Source organism: Ahaetulla prasina, chromosome 1 (genome assembly GCF_028640845.1).
Source record: "Ahaetulla prasina isolate Xishuangbanna chromosome 1, ASM2864084v1, whole genome shotgun sequence".
Taxonomy (NCBI): Eukaryota; Metazoa; Chordata; class Lepidosauria; order Squamata; family Colubridae; genus Ahaetulla; species Ahaetulla prasina.
Window position 1 is genome coordinate 321,516,493 of NC_080539.1, and position 23,415 is coordinate 321,539,907.

A 23,415-nucleotide genomic window follows, 5' to 3' on the forward strand; every position below is an offset into this window, starting at 1 on the left:
TGAAATTCAAACCACCTTCAAAAGCAGCTGAGGAATGGAGAAGGGGAGAGAATCTGACGGAATCCAAGAGAAGTACAGATGTCTAACATTTAATGTAAATCAAAGATTTCTGCTTTTAGGGCAAAAAATGATGATACAGAGGCTGTTATATTTTGATCATGCCAAAATACCTCTAAAGAGCATAGCTTACCTGTAAGGAAGACATTATGGGAAGATGAACTAAAATCTTTCCTGCTGCAGTTTATTTGATTCATATATTACTTAGATTTATATCACTCAATCACAATGACTCAGATGGCTTACAGTATCATGCGTAACATAAAATCAAAATATCCTGTCACTCCCCATAAAACCAGAACCTCATAAATCAGATCCACCCCAACCACAATGAAAACCCTCCCCAATAAAAAAGCAATCTGTCACCATCACTAGTGCCCAAATTCCTGTCAAGACAGGCATCTTTGTATAAGTTTCTAAAGCTACAGCAAGGAGCAGGCCAAATAAGCCAAAAGTGGTAGCTGTAGCAATAGCACTTAGATTTGTACATTGTTCTATAGTGCTTTACAACACATTCTGAACCGTTTACAAATGCCAGCATATTGCCCTCAATAATCTGGCTCTGCATTTTACCGATCTCAGATGAATGGAAGGCTGAGTCAACCTTGAGCCAGTCAGGATTGAACTCCTTGTTGTGTGCAGAGTTAGCCTGCAAGATTGTATTCTAATCAATGCACCATTGTGGCTATTTCAGTAATTGTAAAGTGTTGTACAATTACAGTGTTGTACAAAGTCCATTTTTTAAGTTCCTTATTAGACAGTTTTGGCTGATGTAATCTGCAGTATGTCCAATGTGTTGGATCAGTTCAAATGGGTAGAAACTCTTGGAAAAGACAGTCCTTCAAGTAACCCAGTCCCAAGGGCTTTAAAACCCAGTAGGGCTTTAAAAGTGGCAACCAGCACCTTGAATTGCACCTGGAAACACAACAGCAGCCAGTGTAGCTCATGGACTAGTCGTGTTACATGTGCCATGTAGCCAGCATCTTTTATTACCTTTGTCGTTGATAGCAGTTTTACATCAGTTAAACTTCCCGAATGCTCTTTAAGGCCAGCCCCATGTAGAATGTGTCACAGTAACATATCAAAAAGGTCTTTACCCACTGTCATCAATTCCAATGTAGGTCAATTTACAGTGTATCTCACAGTTTGGCTGAAGACATTAGTCAGGTGCATCAAAGGTAGAATAGAGGTGTAAGTTTCAGGCCTCTGTGGCTCAGACTGCTAATGCAATCTGTTATTAACAGGAGCTGCCTGCAATTACTGCAGGTTCTAGTCCCACCAGGCCCAAGGTTGACTCAGCCTTCCATCCTTTATAAGGTAGGTAAAATGAGGACCCAGATTGTTGGGGGCAATAAGTTGACTTTGTATATAAATATACAAATAGGATGAAGACTATTGCTAACATAGTGTAAGCCGCCCTGAGTCTTCGGAGAAGGGCGGGATATAAATGCAAATAAAAAAAAAGATAAACAATAAAATATCAGTAATGCTAATTGAAAAATAGCAAAAATCCATGGACATTTTAATCTTAGTCTAGTAGCACAAATTAAGCGTTCTAGACAAAAATCAAAAGGGAAAGTGGACATCCTTACATAGTGCCTTTATAGAATGAAAAGTAGATTAAAAAACATTTTCTGTGTGTGTGTGTATGAGAGAGAGAGAGAGGAGAGAGAGAGATCACAACTTTTAGTATTTCCCCACCCCCCCCAAATATTGCAAATCACTTTGATGTGCAAACTCTGCCTTTTTTGTTTTGTTTTTACTGATCGGTAAAATCAGTACTAACACTATTGTTAGTACTATTGATAACACTATCAATACTAGCATCATTGTTAGTAGTGTGTATCAACAAGAGAGGGGTGGACGGTAAATTTAACTATAATCCTCACATTTAGTTTAGTCTTCCAAAAGCATGTAATGACAAGATTCAAACAGCGTTAAATCCCTGCAAAGAGACACGGTTACAGATCACTGGAGCAGAGTGCAAGGCAAGAAAGACAGACAAAGACAGAATGTATAAACTCTACCTGAAAACTAATTTGGGGATTTCTTTTGTTTCTGATTTTTTGGGAGGGCATTTTCTATGGTCATAAGTGAATCTCTTTTTTTTTTTAAAAAAGCAAAATACATTTCTGTATTTTGTGTGATGAGCATGCCTAGTTATTGGACAATCCTTCCTTTTCTCTCTCTATACAGCTTGGTTTCAGTCAGCATTCATTGGATAGTTGCTCCGATTAGCTTATGAATGGCAACTTTCTTTCACTGAGGATGCAGTTTTCTTTTGATGAATTCTTGTGTCTTCAGTAAAAGATTGTCATGAATCAGAATTCAGACCCAGGTTTCAGTTCCGGGAGTCTATACAGGCAAGGATGTTCCTTCAGCACAGATCTCCGTCTGAGCTCGATTGCTCTCAAGTCACTTGTTGACCAGGTCCTGCTTCAGTGAACTCCTTTATGCAACCTGAGTGCCCCACAGAGGTGAAGGACACAGCCTGAGCTGGCTCCATCAGTCAGCAGAACAAATGGGCTTGCTCTGCCTAACATCAGGCCATCTCGGATTCCACCTCTTTTATAGAGATGAGTGATGAAGAGAAGCTCGTTCCGCTTTGCTGCTGTATTAATACACATCAGGGGCCAGCTCCCGGCACTAAATCATGCTACTGCATACATCTGTTATCAGACTCCTCACCAATGTGATGAACAAGACTGCAGATAGAGGCTTCCTCATGTCATTCTTTATAGGATTTTCCTAAAAGAATAAATAGCTCAAATCTCTGCCAACACTCTGCCCTGTCATTGTGATGAATTTAGCTTCTTTCTTAAACATGCAGCAACAAATCTTCCTCTGTCATAGGCCCTTTCCCTCCCCCATCTATGGAAAGTTTTGCTGAATTTTGACTGAATTTAGATAGTAATAGTCAGTCTACTGAAGATGCTGCCCTCATTCTGTGGTGGAAGGGAAAGCGTCAATCTACAATTCTCTCTCTTTTAAAACCTTAATTAAATGTAATGGTATACTATTTATTGTATATGGACCTGTCTATTTTTTCCCTTTTTTTAATGTCTTGGATACAGGTAATCCTTTCTTAAAGATGGGTCATTTTACAATCACTTGAAGTTATGATGACCATGGAATGGGTGCTTAATGGCCCATAAAGCATACCTGGCTATCATAAATAATCACATTGCTCCCCGCAGTCACATGACTATACATCAGGCGGGTCAGATTTTTGACTGGTTGCAGCATTCTGTGGTCACATGACCATGAATTAGCAATAATTTTTTACCAGTTTCTGCCATTTTTTGGTGGTTTCCTGCACACACACACACACACACACACACACACACACACACACACACACACACACACACATACATTTAAATAAATGGCTATAGCCATGGGGAAGTAGAAAATTCCGCCATCACCAGATCTGCTGATGAGGTCTAATGCAGGGGTCTCCAACCTTGGCAACTTTAAGACTTGTGGAATTCCCAACTCCCAGAATTCTGGAAGTTGAAGTCCACAAGTCTTAAAGTTGCCAAGGTTAGAGACCCCTGGTCTAATATATGACTACCCATCTTTATCAACTTGAGATTACCTGAGAGAAACTCATGATTGTCATTAAGGCCATGAACTCTCAGACTTTACTGGAGCCAGTTTACAAAGTAGGAGGTTGAAGTCCCTCATCAGAAGATAGTGTTTCTCCACACCAGTCCAGAGACCAGTTCCAGCAGTCTGGTGAGGAAGCCTGCTGGGTAACATGATGGCTGATATATCAGTAAGATTCCAAACTTCTCTGCATTCCAGCATAGGCACTCCCACCTCAGTATCTCGAGAGCAGAATCTTTGGCCACCCCCATCCCTGGCTTTCTTCAAATATAATAAAGGGTTTGTTACATAGCTGATCAGATTTTAGGCCAAAGTGACACTGTTGCCTTCCTCTGACCAGGTTTCAGGAATGTGTGCCCTCAAAGTCTGCTATCTCATTCACCATCAATTTGCGGTTGGCTTTATTGCAAATTGACTTAAACCTTCTGCATGTTGAGACCAAGATTCCCAGCAATCCAGCTTTCTGGCCTTTAAGATGGAGCCATCAGTCTATAAAGATCTGACCAGAAGAGATAGGCTAAGCCCTTCATAGCTTAGGACTGGTTTACTTATGAAACTGTCTGTCCCCAGTTTATGCTTGCCCTACCTGAACAGCAAGAAGGACATGCTATGGGTACTACTGTACCCAGGAGGTATCAGCTGGTAGGGTCCAGAATGATAGTTTATCTAAGTACTTCACAATATTAGACCTAGGAGTTGAGCTTATATTTGTTCATTGTTCAGTGATGTAATTATGAAGACACTGAATTCATACGTGGTCCTTTATTTCTACCTGTATGATCTTGACCTATCTTTGACTTTTCTTCTCAGTGGATTAAAAATAAAGACATTGCTAGTTCTCTCTTTTGATCCCTTTCCTGTGGTATGGATAGGCACCAAGCATGGGTTAGGCTGCCTCACCAACAGCCTGAAGAGTTTCTTCCATCTTGTCTCACTCTCGTGGCAGACAAATTGTTCCATGCTGCCTAGAAGATATTTATGGTCTTCAGTCTGAATCCTATTATACTATTCGTAAAGTAGATTCAACAAGGGACTTATCCTGCTTATTTACATGCACAGTAGATGTTTTTGAACGATCTTTGGAGCAGAGAAGACTGCAGATAGTTCCTCACTGTTTTCATCATAGAATTTTGATTATTTTGGCTACAAAATCCAGTTTTTTCAACTGGGCGCAAAACAAGCACAACCCTGGATATATTAATACATAAAACAGGAAAAACAGATTGACTAAAAGTCTGTAGAGATTCTTAGTCATCCAGGTCATGGTTGTCCCAAAGATGGTTTTTCAGGAGGCAACTGGACTTCCTTGTTTTTTCTTTGAACACATTTCACTTCTCATCCAAGAGCTTCTTGACTGGATGGTGGGGAATTGGAAGGATTTATATTCCTTGCAGACAGCTGGTCATTTGCATCCTTTTAGAGAGTTATTGAAGCACTCGGAGGTTTATCTGTCCTCAGGGTCACCTGAGTAGTGCTAATGGTTCCTGTTGTCTGCAATTTTTCTCTGGAAATACTTTCTTACTCCCACACCATTCAAAGGGTGTTCATCCCAAATTGTATAGCTGAAAGTCTCACTAGTGTGTTTCACTACTACAATGTATAATAACAGGAAAGACTTGCTGTAACTATCAGAGCTCTCTTGTGTGAGTTCAGAAGTGATTTTCAAAAGCTCTAGTGCAGTGTTTCCCAACTCTGCAAGTTTAAGATATGTGGATCTTAAATTCTCCTGGCAGCATGCAGAGGTTGAGAAACACTATTCTAGAGTGAGTTAATTCATAGGAGCTGTAAATGGTTTGATTTTTTTCTTCTTGCATTTTGCAGTCTGGCAAAATGATGTTTTACTGATGTTTGTGTAGTGACTGGCTGGACAGAATATATTGATCAGAAAGCAAAACATATATCAGTGAAGTGTGGTTTGCAAGTACATTTTTTTAAAAAAAAATCAAGCTGGCAATGAAATATTGTTGCAGAAACATAAACTATTTTAGTAGTTTGCCTCAACCCTCATCCCAAACTGGATGAAAAGAAATTAATAGTTGAAAGGAAATTAATTAGTAGCAAGAGGAATGAATAAATCGTGGGGTTTGGCACATAAATCTTGATATTAAAAATAGATTTTTTTTATCTGTTTGGCATTACTTTTCACTGTATTTTCTTCACTCTTTATTGTGTTCTAGCAGCTTTATCTATCCACATAGATGCATCAAACCCTGATCCGCCTGTGACCCACCAGAACTGACTCTGGAACCAGAATTGATCCACCATCCGAAAGAATCATCATGGTCACTCCCAACAGCTTTTTAAAAAATGCCATATGAGACGGTACTAAAAGCAGGCCATTCTTCTATTGGCAACTAGTTCTGTTTTTTAATCGGTTGGACTCCAGAGTATATCACAATTTTTATCAGTTGCCTTGACTGGCAATAAATGTCTCTCAGTATTATGTGACATGTCAATATTATTTGATTACTCGATATATCCTGCAAATCATGTTTATATACAAATGCAAATGTAATCAGTGTTGAGATTTCTATACTAGTAATGTTTCTATTGGTGTGCAAATTAGGTATTGCACACCCTTGCTTCTTTGTTCTCAAAGCAAACAAATATTGTGGATATGTGCAAAATGTTATTGTTTATTGAAAATGCTTACTTTTGTTACTGACCTCTTCATATTTGAAAGTATCCATTGTACTAGAATTTCTGTATTAAACAGGGAAATGTTCTAATTGCAGTATTTTGAAGAAGCAGACTCTGTCATTCCAGCGTGGATGATTTGATTGGAGTGAATACAGTAGATGTTTGGTATGGATTGAGTAACCTGAGTGCTACAGAGCGATCATTTTTCCAACAGTTACTTGTTAGAAAAAAAAATCAAGCACAATACAGGAAATCCTTCAGTTAGATCCCTTCATTTAGTGATTGTTCAGAGTTCGGTACTGAAAAATTGAAAATACGACTGGTCCTCAAGACGTTTTGGCCATTGTACCACCCTTGTCACACGATTGTGATCTGAGCTTCTGGGTGTCTGGCTCGTGATACAATATCACTGGGAGCCATGTTACAAAATTGCTATTTGCAACCTTTCCTGTTGACTTCATAGGGAAGCCAACAGGGAAAGTTCCCAGTTGCTCCAGTAAGTGGCTCCTGCTCTTTCACCATCCTGCAACAGCCCCTGCCCAGTCCCAACTGCCATCATAACCCAAAGATTATCTGTATGCTGGTTAAATCCCTTTTAAGTTGTTCTTTATGTAGACTGATCCTTTCTGATTTTTTCCTTCCAGAATCACTGGGATGTCCCAAACTTGATTTAAATGAGATGCATTTCCCCTTTGATGCATTTCTCGCTTTTCTATTTTCCCTGTGAACGAACAGAATGATCATTTCTGGACTGAATTGTTATGTCAAGAAACTTTGAAATATATAGTATTTTGAGGTGATTGATAATGAAAACGGGCGACCAGCACTCTGAATATTATTTTAATAGACATCTGCTGTATTACCCTGATGTATGTTGCTATATTACAGCCTTTTAGATAAAGTAGTTTGGAGCCCTCAACTTCTGAAAGCCCATGCACACAACTGCTTTTAAATAAAAAGTAGCTAGGATGCATTTGGGTCATTGTGGGACATAGTAGCTATGTTTGCCCTAAAACCCCACTGCCAACTAACCAACTTCCATTTCTGTTTCAAGCTTCTATGGCCTTTTCACAGGGGCTGAGCCATTGCTACCCCAGTCTCCCTTTCCCGCTTGATTTCTACCCTTCTGGCTACTTCATGGTCCTCACTTAAGGTTTATCTTGATGACCATGGCTTTTCATCTTTTACAATCTCTGTCCAGCATAGAACATAAAAAACAGCTCAGACTATCACTCCTCTTGACATACTCCTAAGCACAGCTGCATAAATATTGCTTGGTTTCCTAGACACAAATAAAAAAACTAACATCAACAACAGCAAAACCATCCTGATTTGAGATTTCCACCTTTTAAAAATATTCCATATTTTGGCTTTAACTTTTGTTGTAGTTCTCAGAAGGATGTTCATTTAAACTGAATATCTGTTGGTACAAGTGATAGCACAGATATAAAAGTTTAAAAGGAATGGCTTCCCATTATTCTGAAGTAGCAGGCAATACAGTTGCAATATTTTCCAGGTGAGCTTAATATGGGAGAAGTTTTTAAATTTTATCTTTTGTGAATCACTTGTATATGTGTGTGTATATAGAGTTATATATGTGAATGGCTATTTTTTTGAAGCACTGTTTACTAGTTTGTATTTTTTATTTTGTATGTTTTTCCCTGTTATTCCTATCGTGGTAAAGAGTCATCATATGTGAGCAGGACTTCAAAATAGTCCACATTTCAGGTATCAGCATTCATATTTAGGGGCCTGACAACTAGATGTCCATATAATCAGTCCAGCACGCTTTGCTACACTATATTATATGCCTTTTGGTGCTTTCTTAAATCATCTGCTCTTTTCTGTTAGAAATCGGCTGCATTTAATGTTGACAAGTTGAAAATGATTGAGTGTTGAATAGGACACCACAGTAATACATTTGATGTGTACCCAATATATTAGGGTACAAAAATCAGACTGAATGGGGCTGCAGGCTTGGGTGGATCTTGAAATACAAGTACGCAGCAATTTTCCCTTGTGGCATTTCAGCTAGCAATTGAAATGATGCTTAGGAACAGAGAAAGGATTGGTATATTTCATATGCTTTTGTAATGTGTTATGTCAATTGATAATATTAAAGAATTACATACAGAAATAACGAATGTACTAATTCTATATAAATATTTGAATGCAAACAGGCACTGGTTTTGTTGATAGATTTTGCAAGATGTGGTGATATGGGTTTATCCGGTAACATACTGCAGTTCATGCATGCCTTATTAAAATAGTTAGTGATGCTGTCTCTGTGTCCAAGCCATTAATGCTAACCATGTTTCCCAGGCACAGACTCAGATCTTCATTAGTAGTAGACTCCTTATATTCTCTTAATATACTCCGAAATTGATATATACTCCGAAATTGAAAAGAAAAGCTCCTTTTAATCATATATAAAGGATGCACAAGTCAATTTATTTGAATGCTTTGTGAAGATTTGAGCGGCCTTGGGGAAATCACTATGATAACTGTTGTTTCCAGATTAGTCATTTTATTGTCTCCTGTATAAATTCTCATAGAACTGAATGGAAGCTCCACTATGCCTCAGATCCTATGCTGCATAATATACACTACACATTTAGACATGCTGAAGATCTTGTAAAACTCTCTGTGTTCTCAGATTTAGAGCTGAAATTTCTCAAATAAGGTTAGATTGGGATTTATAATATATACTGTATACTTCAATACAGTTTGATACAAGGGCACTGTTTGCTGTTTCATTAGTTTCTCATCGCTATTGCCCTGTTCTTTCGTAATATCAACTTTGTTCTGCATGTTGGTTGTAAAAAAAAAATGACAAAACATTTGGAGCTGACAGAGTCAAAGGATATACCCTATTTTCCTGAAAATAAGACCTCCCCAGATAATAAGCCCAATTGGGCTTTTGAGCGCATGCACTAAAACAAGCCCTCCCCGAAAATAAGCCCTCCCCGAAAGTATTTAGCCACATGCACAGCCAGTCCCCGCCATTTCCTCTGGTTAGGGTTGGGGAGACAGAGCTGGAAATCAGGTAAGATGGCAAGAGGAGCCCCATCTTGCTCCAGTCACCCCAAAATAATAAGATCTCCCCAAAAAGTGCTTATTTCAGGATTCCAAAGAATATAAGACAGGGTCTTATTTTCGGGGAAACCTGGTAGAAATAAGCCTAGATCTATTGATTTGTTTCTGTATTATGCTAAGGCTAACTTTACTTAAGAATTTAATAAAAGTATTATTTCCACTCATCTTTGGAAAAATGGTTTTCCATAAAAAAGTTTGATATTTACACTTATAGCTGCTATTATATTTGTAGTCAGATAATTTATTTAGTATAGTATAGCACTATATAAATAGGGCCCTATGAATTCCATGCAGAATAAATTTGAAATCTTGGATAAGAAATATACGTCCATTTTTAAACAAGAAACAGTTACCGGAATAAAAACAAACTGTCAGATTTTACTTCTGATTACAGTATTGTGGAGTTCTTTATAATACATAAAGTGATATATGGTATAACAAAGAGAAAGCAGCGGACCCTTGAAGACATATTGTCATGTGAGTGCAGAACTCTTAGGACCCTGACACTTGCAACTTTTAAATGCTCTGTATTAAGCTGTGGCTGCATTCTGATGTCATATTTACTGATCTGTCAAGTTAGAGTTTCTGTATCTATTTCAGTGCTTTTTATTTTAATTTTATAAAACTATTGTGATCCAAAAATCTTATCATCTGTAGAGCACTGCTGCTTATTAGGTTGTTGGGAGTTGGGTGGCTTACAAATTTAATTTAATAATAATAACAATAAATAATACACTTCAGTGATGAAATAAATGAGTTTTAAACTAGACCTTGTGCCAAATCTAATTATTAGTAATTACAGTATCAGAGAACTCCCATTAAAAGAAGTGTGCAACAACTTAATTAAGGCCTGGTTACAGATAATGAACAGGGGAATCTCTCCAGCACCTTCTTGTGCAAAGCTGATACTGTACACAGATGTCTCTTTCTAGATTAAGGTACTGGAATTTTAACACAAATGATATATATATAGATTTACAAAATTACGCCTGGTGTGGAAGGCATAACACAAGGTCATCCCAAGACACAGTGAAATATATAAAAGGAACTAATTTCTTAACATAATACACGATTTATGGGATTTGCTGCCAGATGATATGGTGATACAGTGCTGACCATTAACTTAGATGGCTTCAGTCTGTTATTGGTATTATTTGTACCCAAATATACTCTGCGGAGCCTTCAGCTACAGCTGAAAAGCGGAAGATGCACGGAATATTTCTGACTACAGAGCAAATGTAAGAAAAAGCCATTTTGCTTATAAAACACCCAACTGGCTATTGTGGGGAATGAACAAATCATGAGATCCAGCAGAGCTTTTCTTTGTCGCTCCCTGTTCACACAAAAAAACATGTGAGAAAAATTCTGAAAATCAGATTGGTTCTCAATAGAATGATATAATATAAAGACTGCTCAAAACTGCATGTAGTGACTGATCTGTGAGTACTGTGTATACTTGCTAAGGCTTTGGCTTTCACTGAATGGCCTATTTTAGTTGCCCTAATTATATCCTGATGGCACATAAACAAGCCCACATGGAAAATCAACACCTATGAAATAGCCCGTTCCCTGGGCAGAACCATGTGGACGTGATTTAAAGTGACTCACCTTGAAAAGAAATAGCTCAGAAGCTGCTTCTAGTGTTTTCTATCCCTGAAGGATGCAGCTTGGTATTGCAGATGCACACAGATTATTTCCAGTTGGAACGAGAGACCCTATTTTTTTCTGGAGAAATGTTCAGAAATCTGCAATGCAGGCTGTTGATGCTGAAACCCTTGTTGCCTCTGTATATGAATTGCCTCTACAGAATATCTCTGGGGTGTTCAGAGCATTAGGATTAGATGCACTGAACGTTTCTGCTGATTATCCTAATAATCTCCATACGAATCTCAGTTGAGGCTTCTTGCTTCTTGCTTTTGTTCCATCCTCTGCATGAATAATGCTGTCCAATGTTTTGTAAATAGCAGCCTACCCGGGAGAGACACTCAATGAGTAACATTATTGGATAGAGAAGTATATAGAAGATAGAGGGAGCCCTTTCTTACATTGTTTTTTTTTTAAAATTGTCCAGTTTAATTTGCTGCCCATCTAATTTTTCTCATCTGCCTCAAATGGCAGAATACCGTGTTTCCTTGAAAATATGACCTACCCTGAAAATAAGCCCTAGCCTATTTTTACGTGTGCGCCTAATTTAACCCCGTATCTCAAAAATAAGCCCTGGTGGGCGTGACCTGCATAGCGGCGAGTGTGCGCGGGCCAATGGTGTCTGGCAGCACAGCAGCCCTTACAACATAGGTGAGTTGAGTACTTGTGCAAGTAGCAGGCACAAACAGAGGTGGGGGGGGGAGGCAGGTGATCCAGACATGCTGTGCGTGCTGCAGGAAAGCTGAGTGGTGGCTGGCCATGGGAGACTCACCTGTGCCTCTTGGCTTGCCTGCAGCCATGTGGTGCGTCAGGATCGCCTGCCTTCTGCTCCGTGTCTTCCGCTCTGTGTAGCCCCAGAGTGCGCTGACCAAGGGACTGGCGGGCTGCAGCTGCTGCCTGATACCGTCGTTCCCTGCATGCTTGAAGGTTCTTGTGTGTGCCTTCAGAGTCAGGGGAGGCAGTGCCCAGCCAGGCTGATCACCCTGAAATTGTGTTTCCCAAAAAATAAGTCCTAGTTCTTATTTTGGGGCCCAAAAGAGAATAATTTTCAGGAAAACACTGTATTAATGATACTTCCATCTATTTTGCTTAGGCAAATGGAGTCATAGTGCCAAAATACCTTTTCTCATGGGAACAGGGATCTGCAGGTACTATGGTTAAGCTTTGTGATTTTTACATGATTGATTTGAATATTTTATCCATTAATGTTTACAGATACTCCTCTATTTACGATCACAATTGAGCCCAAAGTTTGTCTTGCTAAGTGAGACATTTGTTAAGTGAATTTTGTCTTTCTTGCTACAGTTGTTAAATGAATCACTGAAGCTCTTAGTAATACATTTGTTAAGTGAGTTTGGCTACCCCATTGACTTTGTCAGGTCACAAAAGGTGATCACATGACTCTGGGATATTCAACTGTCATAAATATGAGTCAGTTGCCAAGCATCTGAATTTTGATTACATGACCATGGTTGCAAGTATAAAAAACGGTCGTAACTCACTTTTTTCAGTCCTGTTGTAACTTTGAATGGTCACTAAGTGAACCGTTGTAAGTCGAGGATTACCTGTACTTTGTAATTATCCAATTATTTTTGAAATCCTGCTGGAGTTGGTGATACGTAAATGCTATGCATCAGGTTAGTTGTTACGTGAGAGATGATGGGATTAAATCATCAAATGAAGGTTTATGCACAAAATTTTGCACATATAAATGCAAATAAATAAATAAAAGCAGGTGTCTTTCCTTCAAACTACAAAATCGAGAGCCTACTTTGTCTATCAAATCTCTATCTCATATTTCTATATTTTCATATAGAAAACTAGCATCCTGGTGGTAGGAGACTAAGCCCACTAGTAATTGTTAGCATAGAGGATTTTTTTTTCCTTTGAGCAAAGTTAATTATTTAAGCTCCTTTTTAAGTCTGCCTAACCCTATAGATAGCTTATACCACCATGATGAAAACTAAGAATCCATGGAACTACTCATGAGTAATCTCTGTGGAAGCTTGTTAACCCAGAGTAGGGATTTTCTGGATTTAAATGAATTGAGATTCTTGCCCAAATCATTAATAAAATAGGTACTTCAATAGGAGTTTGATCATTCACTGTAATCTCTGTAAAACTTCTACTTATGTTTTACATAGAAACAGCTTGCATGTGTATTTTGTTTTGAGCAGGTCCTGGATTCTTGAGGCCTTTACTAGCTTTGTTTAGGGCAAGTACTGTAAAAACATGCTATGTTGCGGTTTGGGAGTTTTATCTTAGAAAATACCTTTCAAAATAGTAATGTGCTTCTGTTGAATAAACGTTTACTGCTAACTGTGATATGGATTTATTTCATTTATTCCTCCTCTTAACATTTCAACTTCCCCTACCAACTGCACTATTAAATGTGAACAGGGTGAAATACATTATACTAAAAGAAGCATTTCAGACATAGATCTCTTAGAAGCAGAATTGGTTCAAAAAGTTTGATGTGCAGTTATCATTTGTATATATTATAATAATTAGGGCTGGGAAGTGGCTCACCAGGCTAATGCAGCCTGTTATTAACACACAGCTGCCTGCAGTTACAATTACTGCAGGCTCGAGTCCCACCAGGCCCAAGGTTGACTCAGCCTTCCATCCTTTATAAGGTAGGTAAAATGAGGACCCAGATTGTTGGGGGGGGCAATAAGTTGACTTTGTATATAAATATACAAATAGGATGAGACTATTGCCTTACACAATGTAAGCCGCCCTGAGTCTTCGGAGAAGGGTGGGATATAAATTCAAATTAAAAAAAAAAATTAGTACTGTGTATCAGGCAACTTGAAGCTAGTTTAACAGACTAATTAAAATAATTGTCTTAAGGTTATATAGGAAGCAGTTATATGTGTGGTGGTCTTCAAGCCTTCAGGGTTTGATGCTGAATACACCTGAGCAGGGATCAAGAGAGTGAGCGTACATTGAATAATTTGGAGCTGGCCTCACTTACAGGAGTGTGAATATTCCTAATCTCTATTTAGCTATCTTGAATGCTTTTTTCAACATTCCTGGTCCTAGACATAACTTTTTAATGTGAAGCAATTGTTTATGTTTTGGTATAAGGGTACATGATTGGTCTGTCAAGAAGTGAAATTAGTAGGTTTTGGGAGGGGGAATGGAAAAAAAAAGAATTATGCTTACATTAGTCCTTAAGTATTCAAATAGCCACCAAAAGTCTATTGTCAGCGTTCCAGAAAACCCTTCCTGCAGAAAAGACTCTGAACCCAACATCTTTCCAAGCTCAGGTGTATTCATAGGTAAACTGGCACAGTTGGATGAAAACCGAAACTGGGGATTCGGGTTCCTCCCTCAGTAATACAAACTCCAAAATCTCCACCCTCATGACCCCTCTGCCGGTCACATGCTCCAATCCTCAACCATCCCATGTTGAAGCATCACTCTGGCCACTCCTCCAGATGCGAGCCCAGCCTGACCTTGACCGGCAGGAAAAATGTTGTTATGTCTAATAGTCCCTTGTACCCTCACCCCCCTCTCCCACTTTCCCACACCGGAGAAAGTAGCAGCTTGTGGAAGCCTTTGGCCTAGTATGGCTTCCAAAGCTTACATCTATTTGGATTGCAGCAGTATATATATACAATAAACCAGGGGTGTCAAACTCAAGGCCTGCAGGGTGGTTAGATCTGGCCTGCAGGGCCAGTTGAAAATAGCAAAGGACCAGCTCATGGGGGGCCCTCACGCAGCCCCTGCACCCCATTTTGGCAGGCAGAATGCTTCAGGAGGCATCTGTCCCATTCCCCCCCCCAGCTGGCCCTTGGAGAACAACTACAATACTGATCTGGCCCTCGAAGAAATCCAGTTTGACACCCCTGCAATAAACCAATATTTATCAACTTTAGATTTAAGTAACACAAGGCTCAAAACATGTTTGATTCCTCAACAATCAACCAAGATAAAATAATCCTTCCTATGTAAATTTACAGTTCAGACATTATAATAATAACAACAGAGTTGGAAGGGACCTTGGAGGCCTTCTAGTCCAACCCCCTGCCCAGGCAGGAAACCCTACATCATCTCAGACAGATGGTTATCCAACATTTTCTTAAAAATTTCCAGTGTTGGAGCATTCACAACTTCTGCAGGCAAGTCGTTCCACTTATTAATTGTTCTGTCAGGAAATTTCTCCTTAGTTCTAAGTTGCTTCTTTCCTTGATCAGTTTCCACCCATTGCTTCTTGTTCTACTCTCAGGTGCTTTGGAGAACAGCCCAACTCCCACTTCTCTGTGGCAGCCCCTGAGATATTGGAACACTGCTATCATGTCTCCCCTAGTCCTTCTTTTTGTTAAACTAGACATACCCAGTTCCTGCAATCGTTCTTCATATGTTTTAGCCTCCAGTCCCCTAATCATCTTTGTTGCTCTTCTCTGCACTCTTTCTAGAGTCTCAGCATCTTTTTTACATCGTGGCGACCAAAACTGAATGCAGTATTCCAAGTGTGGCCTTACCAAGGCATTATAAAGTGGTATTAACACTTCACGTGATCTTGATTCTATCCCTCTGTTTATGCAGCCCAGAACTGTGTTGGCTTTTTTAGCAGCTGCTGCACACTGCTGGCTCATATCTAAATGGTTGTCCACTAGGACTCCAAGATCCCTCTCACAGGTACTACTATTGAGCAAGGTACCACATATATGGTATCTGTACATTTTTTTTTTGCCTAAATGTAGAACCTTACTTTTTTCACTGTTGAATTTCATTTTGTTAGATAGCGCCCAATGTTAAAGTCTGTCAAGATCTTTCTGTAATTTGAGCCTATCTTCTGGAGTGTTGGCTATTCCTGCCAGCTTGGTGTCATCTGCAAATTTGATGAGTTCCCATCTATCCCCTCGTCCAAGTCATTGATGAAGATGTTGAAGAGTACTGGGCCTAAAACAGAGCCTTGGGGTACTCCACTGCATACTTCCTTTCATGTGGATGTAGTTCCGTTGAGGACTACACGTTGAGTGCGGTTGGTCAGCCAGTTACGGATCCATCTGGTGGTGGTGCTGTCTAACCCACATTTTTCTACTTTATCTAGTAGTAGGTTATGATCTACTTTATCAAATGCTTTACTGAAGTCCAAGTAAATTATATCGACATCATTCCTCTGGTCTACTAATTTTGTCACTTTGTCAAAGAATGCAATAAGATTAGTCTGACATGATCTGTTTTTGACAAAGCCATGTTGGCTTTTGGTCGTTACTTTGTTTGCTTCTAGGTGTTCGGTGATTCGTTGCTTGATTATCTTTTCCAGAATCTTCCCCGGTATTGAGGTCAGGCTGATAGGTCTGTAGTTTCCTGGATCTGTTTTTTCCCCTTTTTTGTAGATGGGAACTACATCAGCTCTTTTCCAGTCCTCTGGTAGCTCCCCTGTGCTCCAGGATCTTTGAAAGATATAGTTCAGTGGTTCTGAGATTTCGTCTGCCAGTTCCTTCAGAACCCTGGGGTGTAATCCATCCGGTCCTGGTGATTTGAACTCGTCTAGTGTAGACAAGTGTTCACTTATCATTTTCTTCCCTATTTTAACTTGTGTTTCTAATCTGTTTTTTGTGGTGCTATTTTTGATAGGTTGGATTGTTTTTTTCTTTTGTGTAAAGACAGATGCAAAAAATGAGTTAAGTAGATCTGCTTTCTCCCTGTTGCTTGTCATCTTCTTGCCAATTTCTCCCAGCAATGGGCCAATTGTTTCCTTGACTTTTTTCTTGTTTTTAACATGTTGGAAGAAGCTTTTTTTGTTATTTTTTACTTTTGTCGCTAGCTTTTGTTCATTGTTAGCCTTAGCTTTCCACACTTCATCTTTACAGACTCGGGCTATTTGCTGATATTCTGCCTTAGTTATTTGCCCCTCTTTCCACTTTTTATATTTGTCCTTTTTGTCTTTCAATTTGTCAGATAGTTCTTTATGCATCCATGCTGGTTTCTTTTGAGATCTATTATTTTTCTTCTTCATTGGTATTGTGCTAGACTGGGCTTTAATAATCTCACTTTTCAAAATTTCCCAAGCTTCTTGAGTTGTTTTCCCCCTGAGGATTCTTATCCATGGAATCCTTCTCAAGCTCTCTCTAAGTTTATTGAAATTAGCTCTCTTAAAGTCCAAGACTCTAGTTTGACTTTGTTCTACTACTTGTGTTTGCTTAATGTTGAATTCCAATATTGCATGGTCGCTTGCCCCCAAGGTTCCTGTACCTTCAACACTGTCTATCATTTCATCTCTGTTAGTAAGAATTAAGTCCAGTAAGGCTGATCTCCTTGTTGCCGTCTCTACTTTTTGGGAAACAAAGTTGTCTGCTAGGTTTGTTAGGAACCTGTTGGATCTTCCGCTTGGTGCAGAGTTTGTCTCCCAGTTGATGTCAGGGTAGTTAAAATCCCCCATTACTACTGTGATGTGTTTCCTACATACCTTAGTTAGCTGACTAGCAAAAAGTTCATCTACTTCCTCTGTTTGGTTGGGTGGCCTATAGTATAGACCTATGGCAATATCCTTTTTCATCCCTTTTATATTGACCCAAATACATTCAAGATGATTTTCATCATTGTTGTGCTCTATTTCTGTAGAGATGTAGTTATTTCTTATATATAGTGCAACTCCACCTCCTCTTTTATTTGGTCTATTTCTTTTAAATAATTTATATCCCTCTAGTTGTATGTTCCATTTGTAAGTTTCATCCCACCAAGTTTCCGTAATGGCAATAATATCATATCTGCCCTCATTTACTTGAATTTCTAATTCACCCTGTTTATTCCTCATACTCTGTGCATTGGTGTATAGACATTTGAGTCCATTTGGATTGACCTTGTGTTTACTGTCTACATAACCTGTGTTGTGCCTGACTGCCCCTACTTTCTTGCCACCTGTTGGTTTACTGCACATGGTATGGCACTCACTATTAAATGCTTGGTTTTGCTTGATAGGAGGGCTGATAGTCTTACCCACACAGACATCTATGTTACATGCGCTGATAACCCTTTTAATTTTGGATTGCTGGGGACAGAAATTTTCTGTATCAATTAATTCTCTGTCCCCACTGTTCAGTTTAAATGTTTATCCAGAAAATCTGTGAATTTATTGCTAAGTAATTCAGTCCCTTTCTTTGATGGATGCAATCCATCTCTTTTGTACAGTTTTTCATTGGACCAGTTGCAGACATCGTGACTAATAAGACCAAAGCCTTCCCTTTTACACCACTCCTTTAGCCACACATTAAACTCCACTACACGCTGGCCTTTACCTTTTTGTTCCTTATGTACTGGTAAAACCTCTGAAAAGATAAGCCTACAACCTATACTATTAAGTTCATACCCCAAGCTCTAGAAATCATTCTGCACAGAAAGTACATCCTTTTGGGACAGATCATTTGTGCCAAGATGTATAATAGCATCAACATCAGAATCCTTACTGGCATTCTTGACTATGTTAAGAATACGCCTCTTGTCTTTGCTGGCAGTAGCACCAGGTAGACACCTGACCTCTTTCAAGACCTCCATATCCTTTCCTAAATTTACATCCCTTACAATTGAATCACCAATCAGAAGGTGGCTTCTCTTTTTGGATACCATGCTCTTCTTGTGTGACCAATCTGTAATACTTGATACACACTTTTCCAAAGTAAGTTCTTCATCTCGGACCATAATCCCTTGATTTTTTGAATTATCAGTATCACAACTACCTTGATCTGTCACTTTAGTATTCCTATTAAGGTCAGCAAGGGCACTATATACTGGAATTGGAATTCTAACTATTTTAAAACTAGCAAGATCTGTTCATGTTACCTCGTGTTGATGTTTCCTGGATTGCTGCCTAGCAATTTCCTACAATGCAGTAATTAGGAAGACAACCCATTAAAATATTACCTTGCAATGCAGTTACATAATCGGGATATTCATTTGATTAACAAATTGCAAAACTTTGGCTTAAAGTATAGATTGGGGAAAAGAAGAAATTGTAGGAAGTGGCTCATGTGTGAATTGAGTTTCTGATTGCACTTTAAAAATTCAGTGCACGCTTCTGTTTCTAGACCGGTGTATGTTAATCATTTGAGAGCCTTCTCATATATGATAGGCATAAAAAGAGAGGAAGGTTCATATAGGTTCTGCTCCATACTAATACTCTACTACAGATAATTAATTATTGTTAATTTATTCCTCTTGAGATTATTTTGATTCATGTGTGGTAATATAACAATAAAAATATGCAAATGAGATATATATCCTTATAGTTTGATAAAACTTCATGTCATGTTTACTCATTAAATGGATGCCTGGAGATGATAATGAAAACAATAAAAATATACAAATTAAATACATAGCAATGAAATCACAGATATGCAAATAAAAGGAAATGGAGGCCATTTAGTTAATATCCACCTCATTAGCTGTCATCCCTTCAAGGTAGGCCAGGTTAGGAAATAGATCACATCATGAAATATTAGAAGTTTATTAGTTTATAGCAAGCATCTTGAAAGCCTGACAATGTTTCCTCTTGTCTCCTTCACTCCAGAGAGAGTTTAGTTTCCTTTTTGCATTTTCTTGTTCTTGTGGACTAAGTTCAGGTTTTACAGTTGACACTGCATATTTTCTTCAAAGTTACTTCTATTCTGTAATAAACAAATGTATGTTTTTTTAAAACGTATATAATACTGTAGTAATAGGCTTACATAGATTCAAGGGGGAGACATGGCAATGTGTTTGGATCCAGGTGTAGGACTGCCTCTTTTAAGGCTTTGTACGCCTTGCCTTCATTAATGAAACATCTGCAAGAAAACAAGCAAGCTTGGAGAGCATCAAGGACCCCTCATTTCAACCCTGAGCTACAAATATTCTCCTTTTTAGTATCATTTACTGGAAAATGGAAATGCTTGCTTGTGACTTAGCAGCTCTGGCTAACAACAATCTTTTGTTCCTTGGGCTCTGTCCAGAGTGCTGAAACATTTCTCTTCCTTCAAGGTTCCTAGCTTTGATATCCATCTGCTTTTTCCCCCTGTTTTTCCTTCTGCATTTGTAACTCCTTCTAACACAGCCCACGATATGAGCTGTGCCTTGTGTTCTAGTAGCTAATGAGTCGGATTATCAGCACAATTACTGAAAACAATGCAGCAAAATACTTCCACGGCTTGGACCATTGCTGTTTTTCATAAGCCTTCCTTTCAAGTTAGCATGAATATCACATCATTGTTTCGGTAAAAAATTTTCAGCCAACCCATTTACAAATGGGTATTGAAATATACAGTACATAGTAATTGAAAGGACTTGCAACCTTTAGGGTTATATTTGAAGTAGACAACTGTCACCTTAGGCCTCTAATAGAAAAAAATAGCAAAAGTTTTTTTTCCCTTGCAGTTAGATGGAGGGCTTATCCTGAGAAGAGATGATTTTGACAAAAGAAGAACCAAAAGCAAATGGATTTTCCTTCTTGGGTGCCAGATACTGCTCTTGTTATTCCCTTTCCCCATTTTCCTGTTATGGATTGGGGAAGCATTAACTTGGAATAATCAATGTAACTTCCTGGAGAGCCCTTTGAGTTAAAAGCTTGTCATGTTTCTTCATTTAGTGGAACAGATGGGGGCTTGGTATCAAGAGGCTAGGTTTGGTCCCCTTACAGATGGATGTTCCAACTTAACAAAGTGCTTTCTGCAGGCTGATTGGTCACATTCTATCAGCACACCAATTTTTCTCTTTCAAGTTCTGGGATTCAGGGATAAAGCCGCTGAGAGGAATTAGTGCTGCTGTGAATGCTAAGATCCTAAAGCAGTTTCTTGAACATGTGTCCTAGAAACATTTGAGTCAACAGTAACACCATTTCAGTCTTTGTTCCAAGTGAAACAGATTTATTCACATCTAATTTATTCACACTTCTTCTAAACAACAGCAATATCCTGTTTTCCCAAAAATAAGACCTCCCCGGATAATAAGCCCAATCGGGCTTTTGAGCGCATGCGGTAAAACAAGCCCTCCCCGAAAATAAGCTCTCCCTGAAAATATTTAAACACATGTGCAGCCAATCCCCACCATTTCTTCGGGTTGGGGTTAGGGAGACAGAAATGGAAATCAGGTAAGACGGCAAGAGTAGCCCCGTCTTGCTCCACCTGTCCCAAAATAATAAGACCTCCCCCAAAAATAAGGCCAAGTGCTTATTTTGCTGTTCAAAAAAAAAATAAGACAGGGTCTTATTGGGGAAACATGGTACTATTATTGGCCACCCTGGCTTTCTCCCCATGATTCTTGGAGGGTTACAGTAAAATCATATTCTGAAATCAGAATCTGCAGGTCCACACATGGTAATAGTACAACATGAAGCAAGAACAGGTTTCTTAAAACCTGGGAGTCACTAGGCAGCATTATGATCAGTATTCTTCATGAACAGAATATTTACGCTTCGTACCCTATTTCTCAGTTTAAAAATCAGCATCAAGAAAACAGCAGAAAGAGGAGAATGGGATAGAAATAAAAGATCATATAATTATTTCAGTGGCATGACGTTTGTTTTGAAAAGTGCACTAGGATTCAAAGCTGTACTGTTTCCAAACCTCTTCCAAAAAAGTGAGATTTGAGGAGTTATTTGAATGACATCACAGAAACAGCAGCAGGAAACTGAGAAGATGCCAGTTAAAAGAAGCAACAAGGACAAAAGGCGAAGTTTTAACAGGAAGTAGAAGAGATTTGGATGAGTGCAGCAGGTGTATATAGCTAAGCAAAACTAATGGCTGGGTTATAACAGACCTGACCGGTAGTGAGAGAATAGAATAGAATAACTGGGTTGGAAAGGACCTTAAAGGTCTTCTAGTCCAACCCCTGCTCAGGCAGGAAACCCTATTTCATTTCAGACAAATGGTTGTCCAATCTCTTCTTAAAAAATTCCAGTGTTGGAGCACCCACAATTTCTGGAGGCAACCTGTTCCGCTGATTAATTGTTCTAACATTCTGGGGTGTTTGCTAGTGTCCACCTCTAGCCATCTGTGTTCCCCTCTCGACACTGGGAGAAAATAAGTTCCAAAGACAAACTCCCAAAACGTCATTTCTCCTGGAAACAAAAGGAAGGCCATGAACCATTCCAATAGGAATTTTAAAGCAAAGCTTTTCAGGGTTCACAGGCAAAGAGGAAGCCAAGGCAGTGGAGATTGAAGAAACTGGGGAAGGAGAAAAAGTCAGTGTAATACAACAATTAAGATACTAGACAGGGACCAGTGAAGGTTTCAGCCAACCATCTCATTCTGTAATTTTGGACCAATCACTATTTCTCACTATTTCACAGGATTGTTATTGTGAAAGCAAAACGAGGGAAGATTCCCGTAGTGAATCACAGAGAACAATTAAAAATAAAGAAACCATTAGAGAGCATTTCACCGAGGCAGCCTTTGTCGGCGCCATCTTGGAAGCGGGGAAAAAAATGAGAAGATTCCCATGTATGGTGCTTTGAGCTTCCAGAAGAAGGATGTGACATAAACATTTCTCTATCTGATTTCTCCGAGTTCTTTGTTCAGAAGCTCAAAAAAACATACATAGCATTTTCACTCTATTTTGCACTATTAGGAGACAGAGAGAGGAGAGAGAAGGGAGAGAGAGCCAATGAATTGTTGTAGCTGAGGTTGGACTTTTCAGTACCTGTACCTGTTTCAACCCCTTAACTTGGCACTCTGACTCTCATATCAGTTAAAACACATAAAGCCAAGCAAGGTGATCAATGACTACCAAAGGAAATAGGAGGCAACAATTCTAGTTGTAAGAAGAGACAATAAAGAGAGGAATTACATACCTACCAGTCAAGTGACTAGTCTGTATTGGTTGTGAGAACAATCCTCACCCTGAAGCCAAGCTGTATTAGTCAGCTTTAAATATAGTTATGGTCTTTCTGCCATTCCTTGCATGTTTGTTTCCATGTTTCTGTGGCTTTCTAGATATTATTGGGTCACATCATCATCTCTGCCTGAAAGACATGGTGGAGAATGGTGTTCATAGGGTAAGGAATAAATTAGCTTCTGCAAGGTCTGATCTCAATCATTCCCAACCCACATTCTATGAAAGCATTTTGTGTTAAGAATTTCTAAAAGCATTTTGTGTTAAGAATTTCAAGCATTTTGTGTTAAGAATTTCTAAGAAATGGGCAGACATCTGCACTTTGTAACCGCCCAACATGTAATGCTTGGTTGATGGTCAGGGATGGATTGTGTAGTCAATTCAACATGTATGTCTTTTCTCCCAGGTATTAAGATTCACTCTGTTTTCATTACTGTTCAGTCTTTGGGACACTTGTATCCTACTGTGTGAATTCCTGGATGGAGAAATATCCCATCTCACTTGTGTTTAAGTACCGGGATGGAGCAGGCAAACTTGTTCAAAGTGCATCAGCCT

The 23,415-nt window shown here is 39.0% G+C and overlaps 1 protein-coding gene across 5 annotated transcripts in view; it reads left to right on the forward strand.

Annotated features, from left to right (window-relative positions):
- The window catches only part of GPATCH2L (G-patch domain containing 2 like), a 47,199-nt gene extending 33,828 nt beyond the window's left edge, over window positions 1-13,371 (forward strand). For 4 of the 5 annotated variants that reach the window (XM_058162416.1, XM_058162414.1, XM_058162417.1 and 1 more), the window contains one exon: window positions 5,844-13,371. In XM_058162416.1, coding sequence (XP_058018399.1) covers window positions 5,844-5,905 — 62 coding nt within the window. In that variant the 3' untranslated portion in view covers window positions 5,906-13,371. The remainder of the gene's footprint in view (window positions 1-5,843) is intronic. The other variant, XM_058162415.1, reaches the window with a different exon arrangement.
- Window positions 13,372-23,415: the final 10,044 nt, after the last annotated feature.